At 44.0% G+C, this 18,174-nt stretch overlaps 1 protein-coding gene across 1 annotated transcript in view; it reads left to right on the top strand.

Annotated features, from left to right (window-relative positions):
* The first annotated feature begins 699 nt into the window (after positions 1 to 699).
* The window catches only part of LOC144762643 (uncharacterized), a 35,874-nt gene continuing 18,399 nt past the window's right edge, over positions 700 to 18,174 (top strand). The window contains exon 1 of the mRNA XM_078647877.1: positions 700 to 1,211. Within this exon, the coding sequence (XP_078504003.1) occupies positions 700 to 1,211 (512 nt within the window). The remainder of the gene's footprint in view (positions 1,212 to 18,174) is intronic.

Below are 18,174 nucleotides of genomic sequence, written 5' to 3'. Positions count from 1 at the left end.
ATTATAAGAACAAACTGCATACCAGAGTAGCAGATGAACTCACCGAGTTTCAATTCGAGAAAGAAACTCCCAAATCCACCACTATAAGGGCATCTCCTTACTAAGTACACTACCTATGCCCCTGATCAGGTTCTTATTTTTCAAATTTGATGAGCAGTGTAGTTTTGTGAAGAGTCTATGTATTCTAATCTTTGTGCTTATTCCTCTTATAAATGACAAAGCTGCTGATCAGTTGCCTCAGCGGATCTTTTTACAGCATTGATGGTCAGGAAGATGGCCCTAGCAGGGATAAAAGGGAATGACGGTCTAGGTGTTTGCACTCTCATCACTCGTAAAGCTATAGGGACTTGAGCCATCTGCACAGGGTCCAAGAACTGCATTTGTGTGTGTCTGAGGAGTGGGTGGGAACAAGCAGGGTTTGGGGGACTGAACAGATGCCCTCAGAAACCAGAACATGTGATGAGATAAGGACAAGATATGCAGGACTGTTTATAGAAAGGGTGCTAGGAGCAAGCACTCTTGTGAAGTGCTCAAAATCAATAAAAATGTAGTTAAAAAAACAGTTCCTTTTGTGGGAGCTGTGGCTGGATCCTGTGGCTTCCCACACATCACTCATCGGTCAGTGTGCTCGCTGACATCTTGACATCTTGACATCTGTGTTTTCTAGTTGTTTGATCTTGCAACTTGCCTGAGGAAGACATGGCCCTCACTAGGAGCACAAGACGAGGGGGTAATCGACGCATCCTGATATCTGGGATGGTGCTTGAAGAGGAGAGCGGAGGAGGTTCTATGTTGCAACAGGTGCACCGAAGCTTGGATCCCGATGTGGCTCTTGCCATACCCACGCCCTTTAGAGAGGACCTATTAGCAACCAATGAGTTCCCGCAGCCCGCCGCTGCACCCGCCCGTGGAAAGAGGTGGCCAGCGAGACTACTGTCAGTGTTCTGTTGCTTGATACTTGTGGCTGGGCTGGCCTTCATCCTGGTGTTTTTCTTCGTTTTCCTGAAAGAGCTGCCGTCCGAGAAGACAAAGAATGAAGATGGAATGGAAACTCATTTGTTGGACTTCTGGAGTCTGCTGGTGCTGTCCCTAACGGCCGGACTGTCGTGTTGCAGCTTCTCTTGGACCGTGACCTACTTTGATTCCTTTGAGCCCAGAATGTTTCCACCAACACCTCTTTCGCCAGCAAGGTTCAGCTTTGATATGGCCCTGTGTGTACACCACCCCCCTGGGAGATCCAATGCTGCAAACTCATCTAGGCTGAAACATCCCACGCTGGTGACTTTGGCAGCCCCGGCGGGGGTGGAGGGGGGCGCGAGCTCCGGCCGCCATTTGTGTCCCCTCTCCCCTGCATGTATTGCTGAGCCAGCACCCTTCCCACGAGCCACGAGCTGAGCGGGCCCTCGGCAGGCCCCCAGAGAACCCTGAAGGAGCAGTAACAATGCCGAATGGGGTCTTAAAATACGTGACATTTCCCCCAGTACCGGGGGGGGGGGCAAGGGGGAGAGAGGCGCGCCTCCACTGTACTGTCGCTGTAGTCTGGGCGACTTTGGACAGTTGCGCTGATGCTGGCTGTTGCCTGTGAGGAGCGCTTCTTTCTGATGCCATTTTTCATCCTCTCTGACTGACTGTAGCTGAACTTACAATGTCGCAAGCCTGAGTTCCCGATGGCTGACTCAGTGAGACCATCTGTGATGTTTTTGTTCCTCCTCTGGTCTTTAATCATTGATGTCCCCAGGACCTCAACCAGCTTTCGCCCGTCCCTGTCCCTGCCCACCCACCTGTTCCTTTTCCCTGCATACTTCTCTAGACAGCTGAGACCTAGCTACTTTTGTATGATGTCCGGTGGAGCTACCTTGCGAGCTATAGGGGAGATTGACTTTGGACTCCCTCCTTTGACTATCACCTACCCAGCCAGACTTCGGGCAAACGCTCCCCCTCTACCCTCACCCCCCTCCGCTCCCACTTTTTCCAGCTTCTGTCCTCTGCCCTCATCTGCCCTTGCCCTTTGTCCCCACCCTGTTTTTCTGTGAACCTCTTCCCTCGCCACTTGAGACCGAACTATTTTGTCTGATGCCCGATGGAGCTACCTGGTTTAGCTATAGGGGAGATGGGCTGTGGATTCCCTCCTTGGCCATCACCTACCCAGTCGGTCTTTAGACAGACTTTTTCTCGTCTCTACGGTTGTCTCCTCCCTTATTCTCACTTTCTCACCTCCCACTACTTTTCTCTCTCCTTTCTCTCTTCTCCTAATGTATTGCTGATTATTTGATGTAATGTGTAATTGATGATCTTTTTCTGTTATATTGTTGAACCACATTGTTGAATTTCCTTTCGTCTCCTCCCTCACCCTCCCTCTATTTTGTCTCCCTCTATCCTCTCTCAATGTACTGAGACTCAACTATTTTGTCTGATGCCCGATGGAGCTACCTGGTTTAGCTGTAGGGGAGAGGGGCCGCGGATTCCCTCCTTGGTCGTCAACTACCCAGTCGGTCTTTAGACAGACTTCCTTCCGTCTCTCCTTGTTGTCTCTTCCCTTATCCTCCTTTTCTCACCGCCCCCTCCACTACTTCTCTCTCTTCTTTCTCTCCTCTCCTAATTGTATTGCCTATTTTTTTATGTATTGTGTAATTGTTTAACTTTTTCTGTTACAGTGTTGATTCTCATGTAAAGCGCTCTGATACCTTTGGATCTAGCCAGCGCTATATAAAACTCTTTTAAAAAAAATATATATAAAAAATACTTTCCAGCATGGATTCTGCAGCTCTGCGGCTGGCAGACATACAGCCATACCAGACTTGATGGCTGGCCGCGTTTAGCAGTATTTCTGCTTTTTCAACCTCATACTGCTTATCCTTATCTGCATGAAGTACACCTGGCACAGCAGAAGGAAAATCCTTCCTGGGGGGGCTGCGGAGCTGGGGGGGGGGGCAAGGCACATGCTAATGAAGCACAGGATGAGGGTGAGCTGAGCACTTCAACAATACCCTTGGATTCAGGTTACTCGCAAGTTGGATGCCCTATTTTAAAATTCATCCAATTGGGCATGATAAGGGAATTTATACAATCAGCGGCCAAATATTCCCCAGCTCTTGGTGAGGAATCACTATTAGCGGATACCTTAATGGCGGCGGAAATATCAGTTCTACAACAATGTAGCTGTAATCAGCTGAGCTGCCTCTTTGATCTTGTACCAGTGCTCCTTCTTCAGGGGTTAAACAGCATTCAAAGCCCTCAAGGTGAGGTACTGGTGAAAACAAACTGTGAGTACTGTCTTTAATACCATAGGGAGCCAGACTGGGGGAGGGTCCCTGCTGCTACAGAGGCTTTTGAGGCAGACTGTTGTGAAGCAGACTGTGATGTGGATTCTGATGAAGTGGATAATAAAGGTGCAGCAGCTCCGTGTTATGGCAATTTAAACATCCTCTCAAAGACAAACTAACAGTTATTTATCACTGTTACCCCTGATGTCTCCTGCTCCTGCCCAGGCAATGGCCTCCGTACAGAATCCATATCTATCCAGGGCGGTGGTCAGCCTTCAGCTCAGTTTAGACAGGGTTACAAAAGGGAGAAACCTACAGACCAACCACCTCAACCCGTAAAGCAGCAGCAGGCTAGCAAGGAAGGCGACCAAGGGGATAAGAGTATCCTCCCCAAGAAGTGGGGTACTTCAAAGGGGGAGGTGAAAGCACTTATCGCTCACTTACCAGCAACAATTCCAGTGTTCCACTCCAAATTCCGGCCTTCCATCTGATGTATCCTATGACACTCTTTCTAGTCAGTCTCGTCCATCTGCTGCTAAATTGGTGTAGCCAGAGGCTAATCCGCAGGATCCATCGACAAAGGCAATCTTGCAAGCCCTCCAGGCCCAACGTTCAGGGGCTCAGTTACACTATGCCCAGGCTAGAGCAGACAATGTGAAAATGCAACAATCACAGAATGAGGTCTCTGGGCAGATCACCAGTCTTACAACGGATCTTACTGAGCTGCAGGAAAGAGTTTCTCTTACTGATAAGGCTGCGACTGCAACAGTTATGGCAATTGCAAATCATGATGTCCAGCTGGAATATCTTAAAACTAAAATCAAAGACATGGAAAACCAGCAGAGGAGAATCAATCTCAGGATATTTGGGATTCTGGAGGGGAAGGAGGGCTCTGACCCTCGACAATATATGGTGCAATTCCTCGGGAGGGCCTTCCCCGACCTGAAGGATCAGAACTCACAAATTCAGTGTGCCCACCGTCTCCCCCTCAACCGAAACTCCTCTAATACTAACACAGCAGAACCTTGTCAAATGTTAATATATGTTGGAAATTTTCTACTGAAGAAGGGGTTCTCTCTTAAAACACATCCTACAACTCCTGTTCTGGTCCATACCATGTCAAAGATGCCCGGTCAGACCTCTGAAGATCCACAATGGACCAAAGACGGAAGATGCACAAACTCATCAATCCCTTGAAGGCTGTGGGGGCTCAAGATTTACCACAGGAATCAGCCCACCTCAATATTACTAAGGATGGGCGAACCCAGATGTGCAATTATGAGGAGGATGCTAAGCAGGCTCTGGCTCACGTGAGGGGGGCTAATAACACTGTTTTAAGTAGGAGTTCGTCCTGAGATATGTTTTTTCTTTCATTTCCCTCTTCTTCATTTTCTCTTTTTTGCTGCTGGTCTTTTTTCTGATATGGGCTTGGGCTCTGGGTGTCAGTATTTGATAGTTAAATTGTATTCCTACCTCGGATTGATTTACTTTTTTCTTTCTGCACACAGTGGTTGGGTTGCGGTTTGGGTTTCTGGCGAAGGATAGTTCTTTTTAGGGCTGTCTTTCAGCAACAGCCTGAGGGCGGAGTTATTCCTTCTCAAAAGCACAGGATAGGGATGGGTTGGGTGATGGGGACTTGGGAGGAAGGCTGTTGCAGACGGCCTCAGGCAGGTGACTAAGCTTTCATGTCAGGAAATAGTTGGGGTAAAACAGGTCGGAATATGGTCAATCTATTCAGGGGTTATTTTTTGTTTTTTTCAATGTTATCGAATGTTAGTCTATAATATCAATGATATAGAAGCTTAGGCAGCCATTACAATTCGTACGGCTCAGATTAAATATATGTGCAGGAATGTACCGGGGATTAACATGCGGAGGAAGCAGCAATTGGTGTGGGAGAAGATTGGACTGTACAAACCCCAGTTGGTGGCACTGACTGAGACCCACATAGCATACAAGGGTTGGTCGCTATTTAAGCAGCCGGGATATGATATAGTTTTCTGTATATCACATTCTCTTTTGGTCTGTGAGGTTGCTGTGCTCTCTGAGAACTGCTGCTGACTCCAGGGAAGATGTTTCCTTTTACAACTATTATTCAGTTCATTAAAATGTGTTCTTTGTGTAGTTTACGGGTCTAATGTTGATGACCCAGAAGTGATTCACCTGCATGGGCTATGTGATGCATGGCGGACTCTCTATCCAACTGAGCCCGGTTATGCCTTTTACTCCAACCTGCATAAGCACTATTCCAGGATCAACATGGTCTTCACTAAGCGGTCCCTGGTGGATAATATGGAAATAAATGTATGATCTAGGATTGTCTCGGATGATAATCTGATTCTGTTTTCATTCTGTTTGATTGGAGATAGGCCCAAGTGCTCCAAGTTCTCATTTCCTCACCACTTGCTGGCTAATGACAAGTATAGAGTACGTTTCAGGGTTCCTCAAGGAGTTTTTTCTCATTACTAATGGTATGGCGCACCTTGAATAATTTGGGATACAATGAAAGCGTACATTCAGGGCATCACTTTACCGTGTGTGATCAAGCAAAATAGGCTGCCTCGGATGAGGCTCACTCTCTTCGGCAAGATATTCTTCAACTCGAAATACTACATGCTTCCAAAAGTTTTTTTCAATTATTTGAAAAACTGTCTCTACTAGGATGCAGATTGAAAGATCAAGTAGCTGCCAGATATTCGAAACGCAGAAAGTTACAATGCAAATATGGGGAAAGGGTTGGATGAGTTTTAGCACATCCGATATTAGATACTCAGTCCAATTCAGGCAATTAAGGGTACGGATAATAAGGTCTACACTATTCCCACGTCTATCTTGGAACAGGTCTCCTGGTTCTACAAGGAGTTATATAGTCAGCCACAGGTAATAGATCAGGCCGAATGTGTGGAGTACATCCGGCTATGCAATCTACCCCATCTGGGGAAAGATCAGGCTGTTAAAATGCAGGTGGATTTTTCCATTTCTGAAATTGATGCCACATTAGTGGCCCTTCCTACAGGTAATGCCACCAGTGAGTATGCCATACCTTCGAAGTTCAAGGTATTTAAAGATACAATACCTGTTGAATTCCTTAAGGTAATTCAACATATCTATGCAGTAGGGGCAGTCCCAGACACTTGGAAGACTACCAATATTGTATTTCTAAAAAATGATAAATCTGCAGAGGATATGGTGTCATAAAGTCCCATCCCTCTGATTAATGCAGATGTAAAAGGGTTTGCCAAAATCTTGGCCATGCGCTTCGGCCCCAGTAATCTCGGCTTTAGTCTCTCTGCAACTACACAGATGTGTCCTAGGTAAGGGTGGGCGTCCGAATCGGCTACGCCCACGGAGTAGGCGTAGTGTTGCCTTCTACGCATTTTGCGTAGACAGCGTAGCCGGCAACACTACGCCCACTCCGTGAGCGTAGCCGAGTCGGCCGCCACCCGCCTCCCTCCCGCCCTCCACTAGATACTTTATTTAAACATTTGCACGGATTAAAACAAGTTAAAAGCACTTACCTTGTCCGGGGCTCGTCCGGGTCTTCATCTTTGAATAGCGTCCTTTGCCTGGATACCAATGCGCATGCGCGGGCGGCCGCGCATGCGCATTTCTCGGGAGAAATGCGCATGCGCGGCCGCCCGCGCATGCGCATTGGTATCCAGGCAAAGGACGCTATTCAAAGATGAAGACCCGGACGAGCCCCGGACAAGGTAAGTGCTTTTAACTTGTTTTAATCCGTGTAAATGCTTAAATAAAGTATGTAGGGGAGAGCGGGAGGGAGGTGCGTAGTGGGGCTACGCGGAGTGCGGGAGTGGGCGTAGCTTCTCGCCCTCTCCGCGTTGCTCCGCGGAGCCCCACTACGCCCCACTACGCCCAGGGTTAGTCCTAGGTAGGGCACCACCAGTCATACTAATACAACAATTGGGGCTTTTGGCATGGCTGAGAAACTTAGCATCAACATAGGTATGATCCTACTAGATGCAGAGAAAGCATTGGATCGAGTTGCATGGGATGTATGTGGGGTATGCTGCGTGCCTTCTGCATATGCGAAAGATTTATCAAATTGGCCCAGGCACTTTATAAGACTCCCTGGGCTAGGGTAGCCCTTGCATGGAGCTGCTTGAATCAATTTCAGTTATGTCCATTTACCCGACAGGGGTGCCTGCTTTACCCTTTTTGTTTACCTTGTTCATAGAAACCTATATACAGTCGCTGCTAAGGAATATAGGCATCCAAATTCTGATTTTTGGAGGTCAACAATTGAAATTGACTGCATATGCAGACAAGGTGGCAGTTTTCTCCTCTAATCCATTAATAACAATCGGACAGGTTGTCAAGGAGGCTGCCTGGTTTTCCAAGGTTTCTGGACACAAGCTCAATCTATCTAAAACTCAAATTCTTTTCAATTTCAAGCCAGATTCTCCTACTCTAGGAGTACCCACAACAGCGGTTTATCTTGGCATCAAATTGTGCTCCAAGGTTTTTAATGTTATTAAACTGAATTATGAACCTCTGTTATCTGCAGTAATTCTAAACTGATATCCTGGAATAAGCTACCACTTACTATGGTCGGGTGAGTCAATACTGTCAAGATGAATATTCTTTCCAAATTCCTTTATTTGTTTTAGGGCAATTCTATTGGGGGTCCCTAATTCTTTTTTAACGTGCCTGGAGGGCACCATTGGAGTTTTTTTAATAAAGTTACAGGTGTGCAAGATGAGCCATTGGTTACATGAAACTCCTGTACAAGAAGGGGAGGCTCTTAATCCCAGATTTTAAGCTTTATTTCTAGCCTACGCAGTTTACTAAACTCGGATGATCCAAATCCATTGTCCTTTGGCTACCAGTTAGGTTTGGGGGGTGAGTGCAGGCTTTTGTTCTATTAGTTGGAGGACTCCCAACTACTGTAAAAGGGTATGCTTCAAGTTGTTAAGGGATATTATCCATATCTGGAAGGAGATCTGTTCCAAATATTCAATTGCTTTTATAAACAAAGATACAATGCTCCTGGACAATCCTGCTTTTCCTTCGGTTTTTTGGGATTCAGCTTGCAGAGCCTGGGAACGGCGCGGGGCTGTAATGATGGGTCATCTGTATGACTTGAATGGCTTTAGGTCTTTCTCTGGATTACAAGATTTGTGCTAGCTCCCTCGTAATTTTTTCATTAAGTATTTACAATTGAGAGACTATGTCTGGTCAGGTTGTGACATGAAAGGCTCGTAACTCTTGTCGTACTATTATAAATCAGGCATTAACCCGTCTGTTAGCATAACTTATCAAGGGCATTCTCACTTTACTACAAACAATACAGTGCTAGTGGCAGCTAAGAGGAGCTGGGTGCTCTTATAAGAGATCCTGCTCCCAGCGATCCAGAGGGCCCTAGACACATTATATCATTCTATACACTCCATTTACTTAAAGCTACAACAAACTATGCACTATATGCCTTCTGTACTACACTCCCGACATCACATCTAGATGGGGAACCAATGTAATTTCTGATAGGACCAGATGCCCCAAGTGTAAATTTCTAGCTGCTGATATTATACAAGAATTTTGGATGGGGTGATTACGTTTATTTCCTCCAGCTTGGGTCATAAAATCTTATTATCTACTAAAGAGAAAATAATGGAGTTTAAATACGTGTACAGGGAGGTATTCAGCACTTAGTAATACTCATGTTGGTGTATGCCTAGCTCTATGTTGTAGGGTAATGGGTCTTTGTGATTGCCGCAAAGGATGTTGAATGGTGTGCCGACATTCATCAGATGTATGAGGCAGAGTTAGCTTTGGCTAAAGTCAGAGGTCCCTCCACTCTGAAAAAGTTTGAAAAGATCTGGAATAATCTCTGCTGGGATTTTCTAGCACTAACTCCGATTACATATGCATGATGCTATTTCTCCAGTTCTAGATATGTACTATATATCCTCTTTCTCTATTTGCTCTGTTTTGCCGTTCACCCTGATTTATATTTTGTACTGTGATTAATATATTTGTGACAAACTCTAACTTGAAAAAAATATATATATATACATAACACACCATAACATACCATATACAACATGTCTGAGACAGCTCCTGAGCTGTCTAGAGCCAAGACCCAATGAATACTTCCTCATTACCACCTGCCAAAACGTTTCTGTATTAAAAAGCAATGGATCATTTTGTCAACATGATAGATGATAATGCTATTTAGCATTTTCCACCAAGATACATCAAGACATAAGAGATGTATTGCATGTCCTAACGAGAGATTTTACCCAAAATGGAAAAAAAGTATTAGAACCAAGGAGCCAGTTCACAAATGCATTTATGAGACCATGAAGTATTACTCATTTATTATTACTTCAAAGATTCAAACATGGGGCGTGGCTTGAGCGCCGAGGGAATCATGGCGGACATTTCTGAGCTTCGCGAGTCGGCGGAACTCTTCCTCACCTTGGAGCCGCTGTACTGCCGTATTTCCATCGGGAGTGCTGGGCATTGATTCCTCATTATGCGGCGAGCCATCGGACTGCATTTGGAGCATTTCTCTTCCTTCTGTTGCGGAATATGAGCTCTGGTGTCTTCTCCCTCAGCTCAATCGTGGGTGGCCGCCGTTTTGGATCACGGCACCTGCAAATTCGTTTCCTCGCTCCTCACTCCTGGTAATATTATTTTTTTTCTCTTACTTTCTGCCATACGCTGCCCTCTTCAAGACTCTAAACACTTTGGCAACACCTCTCTCCTCTTTCCATGTGGGCAAGCGATTCTCTATGTGTCAATATCAAAATACGACATGGATGGCCGCCATTTTAGGTCACTGGACCTGTGTATTCACATAGACCAGGTCCTATTTCCTCAATGATGTCTTTTTTGGTCATTTTTGACATCGACAGTGCCTTTAACCCCTTCGACGCTCATGACGAGCCCAGCTCGTCATGGAGTTTCCATTGGTTTCAATGGAAATTACATGGGAATCAACAAATAGGCTTAGCATCCAAGTGGTTAAGGAGCTTTCTGGGCAATTTACTCCTCTGTGGCATTAATTATTTAGACCTGAACTTACTGTGGGGATGGCTGTTGTTGCTGAACAGAGTGCTCTTATCGCCATATTGGTATTGTGCATCGATTTGGGTATGCACTGACCCTATCTTCTCTGTTTCTAGCCTACCCAAAATAGTTTGACATTTTTTATCACTTCTTTAATATGCCATCACCATTAGTCTACTGATGTAATGCCTATACTGCTACTACAGAATTGTGCTGTTTTATGGTAATACACTGCCATCAACTAAGCCATCGTCTGTGTTTTCTCTGAAAAGCTGTTTTTGGTGCATCTGGCACTTCTTCTTCCTTGCTTACCAGCTTCTCAATCCATTTCTATTTGACGTTTGAGTTGGATAATCCGCTTCAATGGCCAACGACTCTCATACTGTCAGATCTTCTGCTACGGGAACCAAATCGAAAAGGCAAAAGAATGACCCGCCCTCTCCAATTCAATCTTCACCGAATCCAGTTTTAGAATCCATTTTGTATGAGGTCCGAGGTCTCCAACCTTTTATGACTGCAACAAATGAAAAAATAAAACAAATAGAGGAAAGATGGATCGTCATGGAGGGCAAAGTAATGGATTTGGAGCAACGAGTTAGCGACATTCAGGATATTTCTACAAAGATTCCAATGCTAGAAAAGGAAATTCATAAGACAAAATTACACACTGAGGACCTAGAAAATAGAAATCGTAGTAATAATGTACGCCTTTATGGCCTTCCAGAAAATGTTGAAGGGTCTAACATGGTGCTGTTCCTTCAGAGGTTTCTTCATGAGCTCTTGTACCTTCCATCTTCTTCTCACTCCTTTAATATACAAAGAGCTAACCGTTTGGGACGCCTTACCACCAATCCCTCGAGACCTCGTGGAATCATCATGCTTTTTTATGGAGTTTACTGAGCTAATGACTATTTTAAAGGCAGCCAAGTTCAAACGACGTCTTATTTGGTCTGGACATAATATCTACATTTCACAAGATATTTCCAATGTTACTAACGCCCGTCGTAAGGAATTCCTTGCTCTGCGTCTTCAAATGAGACAACTCAATCTCCAATATGGAATTCTTCATCCATGCCTTTGCAAAGTTACACATGATGGTCGTTCATGCTCTTTGGATGATCCAGACAAACTCAAACCTTTTCTTTGTGGCTTTTCCTCCAGTGGAATGAATACAAATCCTTGAGTTTTCTTTTTTTCTATTTTTTTCTTTTTTTTACTATAACATGTCTTTTTTGACTCTTCAGACTTGTCCTAATAACCTCATTCGTCTTGCGTTACTTATGTCTTTTTGGTACTGCTTATCTTTTTTTACTTCCAAATTCTATATCGTTCTTTCCTTCTTGTCTTCTTTTAATTGTCTTACTCAGCTTTTCTTTTCTTTTTCTTGTGGCCCCTCTTCTTCTCTATCTTATTTCTTTTTTTGTTATCCGTCCTGCCTTGTGCCACTATGCTTCCTCTTCATTGTCTTCTCTTTTTACAGACCTGGTTGTTTTACCTTGATCTGTCTCTTCACCTTTTTCTTCCTGTTGTCTTTCTTTCTTATTCTTCTCTTTCTCTCTCTTTCTCTCTTTCACCTTCTTCCCATCCTTATTATCTCATATTCTTCTCTACTGTCCTTGCATCCGTCAACTTCTATTTCTCTAAAAGGTCTCTTTTCTTTTCTATATATTTTTCAATGTTCTTTGTTATTGTTTTAGGGTTAATGTATTCTAGTACTGTGGGTTATTTCAATGATTGGTCCTCATGTAATTTTTCCGTTTGGTGTGTTCTTTTTTGTAGTCTCATCCCTGAAGTGTACCTACTCCACATGTCTCCCATCCTTCCAACCCTCCAATATGTGTAATTTTGGTACTTGGAATGTCCGGGGTCTTGGAAATCCACTCAAACGACAAAAGGTACTATCTCATTTATCTAAACTTAATTCCTTCTTCAAGAAACTCATTGTAGAGGAGGAGCCAAGCTCGCGACCGTGATGGCCGCGTTGTAACTCGGCTCCGTCAACCTTCCTGCCTGAACTGTCTATCCTGCACCTTATCCTGCCCCGAGAAGTCTTATTTGATGGAATATGGACTTATGACGTTTTGCTGGCCCTTACCGTCTGCTCCGGATGATCCTAGGTGCCGCGGATCCTGAGCTGCGCCCCTGTTCACTTCGCGGCCTCCGGGGCGGGCGGGCCTGGACTCGTCTGTGGCGCCCGGGCGGGGCGGATCGCCGGGGCCGACCCCTTGGTGGAGGAGCGGGGTCGGCCGGAGCGGCCACTGTGCGGTTGGACCGGTGGCGACTGACCAGGCCTGGTCTGGCTGTCTGGGGACCTGGTGGTGGAGCGCTGCCTTCCACGGACGGGGGCTGACCGCATGGACGACTCGTCTCCCCTTTGTTCTCCTGTTCGGCCATCTTGAAACCCTCCGCCCGGTCTCGGCGGGCGGCGCCCGTGGGTCGGTGGCGCCGGCTGCCTCAATATTCTGGTGGTCCGCCTTTCTGCCCTGGGGGGTCCATTGCTTGTCGCAGGCTTGATCCCATCGAGCTCCGTTGGCGGCCGGATTGGGGCCGGAGATTGCCGCGGCCGCGCTGGGCTGCAAAGATGGCGGCCCGCACCCTACATCTCTGCCTCGTTGGGGACGGCGACATTGGCTCGCCGCACGGCACGTTTGCTGAATACCGTAAAGGTGAGCCTACAGTTGGCGATGTCTTCGCCGCCTTATGTTCCTGGCGTGCTTCCATGGCTGTGCCTGTCGCTGAGCTGGCTGGTAGCCTTTGTTCCGGGCTCGTTGTGCCGTCCCCTACGTGTATGGCTTTGCAGTTTCAGGGTGCCGCGGTGCCTTTCCTGGACATTGAACATCCCAAGGCCACTGGTTGTTTGGACGTCCGGATGCCTGCTGCCTTGTATTGTCAGGAGTTCCTCCCTGTGGTGGATGCATTGGAGGGCCCCCCGCCGAGAACCGTCCAGATCTGTCTCGCCGAGTCTCCCGGTGATTTCTTGCTTCGGCCTGCTGAGTGGATATCCTGTGACTTTTTCACCAGGGCGAATTTTTCCCCTTGGCCTGCGGAGCCGCGTTTGAGTCGCCTGCTGCTGTTGCCGCCCTTTTTTGCTCATCTGGTCCGAAGCCGTTCTAATTTGTGTAGTGGCTCGACATTTGGACTCCTTGCTTTTTACCTCTGTCCCCTCATGTTCTGGTTCTTTGTACACTCTGTGCCTATGGCACTGGACAGACGAGGACAAGGTTGAGACCTACTTGCACCACCGGACTATTACTTTGTGGAGTGGCCGGATGACTGACCAGCGGCGATACCTGTATGATTGATTCCTCCTCATATTCCTGGTGTCTGTTTATTTTTGAATTGACCTCGTCTTCTAGTGGGCTCTGAATGTGCTTGGACGGGAGGGTTGGGAGCTGATAGTTTTGCTTCTGTGTCTCCTCTCCCGATAGTTTTTTTCTTTCCTCCCCCTTCCTTTCTTTTTGCCTCCATGGTTTCTTCCTTACTTTTTGCCTCTTCTATATTTCGGGTTTCTGGTTAGGGCGACAGGCACGCTGCCGGGGGGGTAGGCCATAGCCTTCTGCAGGGGTGCAGGGTGGGGTGGGTGGGGGGGGGTCTGTATTTTTGTTTTTCTTTTGTTCTTGGTTCTATGGCTCTTGAGTATTCTTTTTCTGGACGCTGCGTCTGCATGTAGGCCTCATGGGGTGTTTTTGCCAGCGCGGGCCTGTGGCCTCCCTGTTACCGATGTTCATTGCGCATCCATTACTCCTGTTTCCTCTGGTTCCATGGGCTGCCCCTTTTTCGTATGCCTTACTTGCCATGGGGCACCTGCTGTGGGGCCGCGTCCTCCTCTCCCTGTTTTTTCATCCCCTTTTTCCTGATGTTCTTTCCCTTTCTCCCCTTTCTTCTTCTATTCCCTGGATCGATGTAGCGGATGGCTTTGTATTGCAATCCTGACTTCCTTTTATGTATTGATGCGTATCTTTGTAGTAACGGGTGGGCGTTGGGCAGTGGATGGTATTGTTTGCTGATGTGGGACTCACGTCTTGCCCTTGCTGTACTGTAGCTGTTCTTTTTTGAACCTCGCTGTGTTTGTTTCACTGCCTGCTGACGCCCCGCCACGGACTTTTGGACCTTAATAACTGCAATATTCCTGCTACTCACCCTATTATATTATAAAATTAACCTTCACTTTTCCTATTCACTATGGTTTCCTTGTGGCTTTATACCTCGCTTTGCTGTGTCTGTAATGTCGGAGACCTGCTGGGTTTCTCTCCTGGCCTAGGTGCTATTATAATGTGGTGGCCGGCCCGCTGGGTTGTAGGCCCGTATTTGTCAGCTATATATGCACAATAAAGGTTTTCAAAAAAAAAAAAAAGAAAAAAAAAAAGAAACTCATTGTACTGATGTGGAATCGATAAAGTTGAAACAACAATGGGTGGGCCAAGTTGTTTTTTCTCCCGCTTCCAACAAAAGAGGGGGTGTTGCCATATTGTTTCATAAAGCCTTATCAGTTCAAATTATATCAACTCAGAATGATGATGACGGTCGTTGGATAATGGCTAAGATTGTGATTCAAAACAAAACGTTAGTTTTGTTAAATATTTATGGCCCTGTTAGACCTGATCCCAAATTTTGGAGTGACATTAACATTCTTCTTTCCTCAATCGACTGCCCTAATATTATTGTAGCTGGTGACTTTAACCAATGGTTAGACCCTTTCTCAGATAGATTGGCCAAATGTAAATTTTAACCTAATAAATCTCATAAATCCTTCCAATCGGGCATTACCTCTCGTCCTTTATATGATGTTTGGAAAACCTGTAATCCTGATTCACTTGAATACACTTTCTTTTCAAATATGCATCATACTCGCTCTAGGATTGATTACATTTTGGTTAGTGAATCCCCATTCCCCTCCATTCAAAAATCTGAAATTGGATCAATTTTTATTTCTGACCATGCACCTGTTTATGCTACTTTAGATCTTACACTTACCTCCTCAGAATTTAGCCGTTGGAAATGTAACACCTTCTTATTATCTGATTCTGCCTTTATTAAAGAAGTCACTTCTTTTATTAACAAATTCTTTATTCTTAATAACCCATTAGATACTTCCATTCCTACTACCTGGGACGCTTTTAAAGCTGCTCTCTGTGCCTTTACTATCTCTTATGTTTCACATAAGAAAAAGGCCAATAGACACAAATATGAAGAACAACTACTTAGAATTAAAGGATTAGAGCTTAAATATTTGATGTCCTTCATGATATAATAACAGCGAAAACTGAACTTAATAAACTGGTAATATTTGAAACATGTAACATTCTGCTTAAGATTAAATCTAAATATCACGGAGGTCAAAGTAAAGCGGGAAGGATGTTAGCTAACTACTTAAAAGTTAAATCTGAACGTAAAAATGTTGGCCCTATACTTAACGAATCAACTAATACACTTGTCTCATCGGATGAAGAAATTGCTGAGGTCTTTCATGAATATTATCAATCTCTGTATTCAGATGACACATTCCCCTCCATTCAAAATTTAAACAATTTGTTCTCAGGTCTCTCTTCCCCACCATCCCTTCCTACTGAATTTTATGCATTGGAGAAAGACATTACTCTTCAGGACATTCTCAATGCTATCTCCTCTTTGAAAAAATCGAAGGCACCGGGCCCTGATGGGCTACCTGTGGAATTTTATTCTACTTTCAACTCAATTTTTGCCCCCAAACTCTTACAACTTTTCAACTCTTTCATTGCTGATGCCAGAGCTTCTGGATCTTTTATGGATGCTTTAATTATTATAATTCCCAAACCAGACAAAGACCACTCCTATTGTAATAATTATCGCCCTATATCATTAAATATGACTGTAAAATTCCTTGCGTCCTGCCTCGAAAAAATCATTCCTCTTTTGATCAAAACTGATCAAGTTGGTTTTGTAAAGGGTCGATTAGCTTCTGACAACGCTCGTATGTTTACTAACATCATTTCCCATAGTAAACAATTTAAGGATCCCCTTGCAGCTCTGTCTTTAGACGCTGAAAAAGAGTTTGATCGTATTAATTGGCAATTCATGTTTCAAGCTCTGAAATGGCTTGCTTTTGGCTTGCTTTTGGTCCCTCTTTTATCTCATATATTAAACGTTTGTACTCATGTCCCCCAGTATTTTTGTTAATAACCACTTCTCCATATTTTTTTCTTTATCTAGAGTACTAGACAAGGTTGTCCTCTCTCTCCTTTATTATTTATCCTGTGCCTTGAACCATTCCTAGAATGTATTTGGGCTAACTCTATGATTACTGGCTTCAAATTTGCATCAGTTGAAACTAAAATATCTGCTTATGCAGATGACATTTTGGTTTATATGTCTAATCCAGTTGAATCTCTCCCACATTTTATGAATGAAGCCCAACTTTATTGATCTATCTCAGGTTATAAACTCAATTTATCCAAAACAGAAGTTTTACCCTTAAACTCCATTTGTTACCAATTTATATTCAGTGATACTCATTTTACTTGGTGTCCCTCCAAAATTAAATATTTGGGCATTTGGTTCTCGCCAACTTTAAAAGATACTATTAAAAACACATTTAACGTATTAATGAAGAAACTCCAATCACTTCTTCTCTCATGGTCTCCCTTATTTCTTTCATGGTGGGGTAGGCTGGATAGTATTAAAATGCTGATCGCTCCCCATGTATTGTACATAGTATCCATACTTCCTGTTAAAATTCCTAATTTATATTTCTCCCGAATAAACTTTATTTGTATAAAATGTATGTGGAATAATAAATACCCCCGTATTGCTCTAACCAAACTTACTCGACCTAAAAATGAAGGCGGAGTCCGCTTTCCTAACTTTAAAGCGTATCACTCAGCTTTTTTGATTAAACAATCTTTTTCATTAGCTTTTGATTTTTTAGACACTCCTGTTCCCAGATGGGTCCTTTTTGAACGTTCATTATTAAAAGATTTTCCCTTTCAACATATTATTTTCATGTCTAATTGTACCTCTCTGTCCAAGAACCTGGTCCTGAAATACTCCCAAACTTTACTATATAATGCTTTCTCTAAGGATATGACACCTCTTCAATGTTTTTTATCTTCTACTGTTTGGTGTAATACATATCTTCAGTATGAAGGCAAATCTTTCTACTACAAATACTGGAAAGAAAAGGATGTCACTTTTGTTTATCAATTTCTCCATAATTACTTATTATTCCCTTTCATGAGTTACAACCACGTTATCAATTGCTTGACTCATTTTTACATGAATATATTATTATTGTTGCTGCCATACATTCTCATTTAACTACCTTTTCACTTCCCCCTGACTCACCACCCTAATCCCCTCCTCTCCTTTATATCCTTTATTTTCAACCCACAGACCTAAAGCAGCTTATTTTACATAAGTTATTATTATCTAATGTTACTGATCGTCCTAAATCCACTATTGAGATTGCGTTGGAAAATTATCTGTCCATCTCCCTACCTGTTGCAACCTGGGAAATGCTGTGCTCTAAATTCTTTAAAGTTTCTGCTGCTGCACGTATAACTCAGTCTTTGTATTTTATTTACCATAGAGCTATAATCACTGCTGTTAGTATTTGTAAGTTTTCTCCAACCTCTTCCCCACTTTGTTGGTCCTGTTCTAATGAAACGGGCACGTTAAAACATCAACTATATGAGTGTAACTCGGTTTTATCTTTTTGGACATCAGTTTGGAATGTTTGCATGTCAATATTCAATTTTAATGTTCCTTTATCAATACAACATGTTTGTTTAGGATCTTTATCATCTGAGATAAATATTGTATCCTCAGTTTCAAAACTGTTTGATCTTTTTCTTGCTTTGGCCTTTAAGGTAATTTTATCATCCTGGAAATACAATTCTAAACT

The sequence above is a fragment of the Lissotriton helveticus genome, chromosome 1_1 (assembly GCF_964261635.1).
Source record: "Lissotriton helveticus chromosome 1_1, aLisHel1.1, whole genome shotgun sequence".
Lineage (NCBI taxonomy): Eukaryota > Metazoa > Chordata > Amphibia > Caudata > Salamandridae > Lissotriton > Lissotriton helveticus.
Note: the sequence above shows the minus strand (reverse complement) of the source record. Positions and strands in the feature narration are given on the sequence as shown.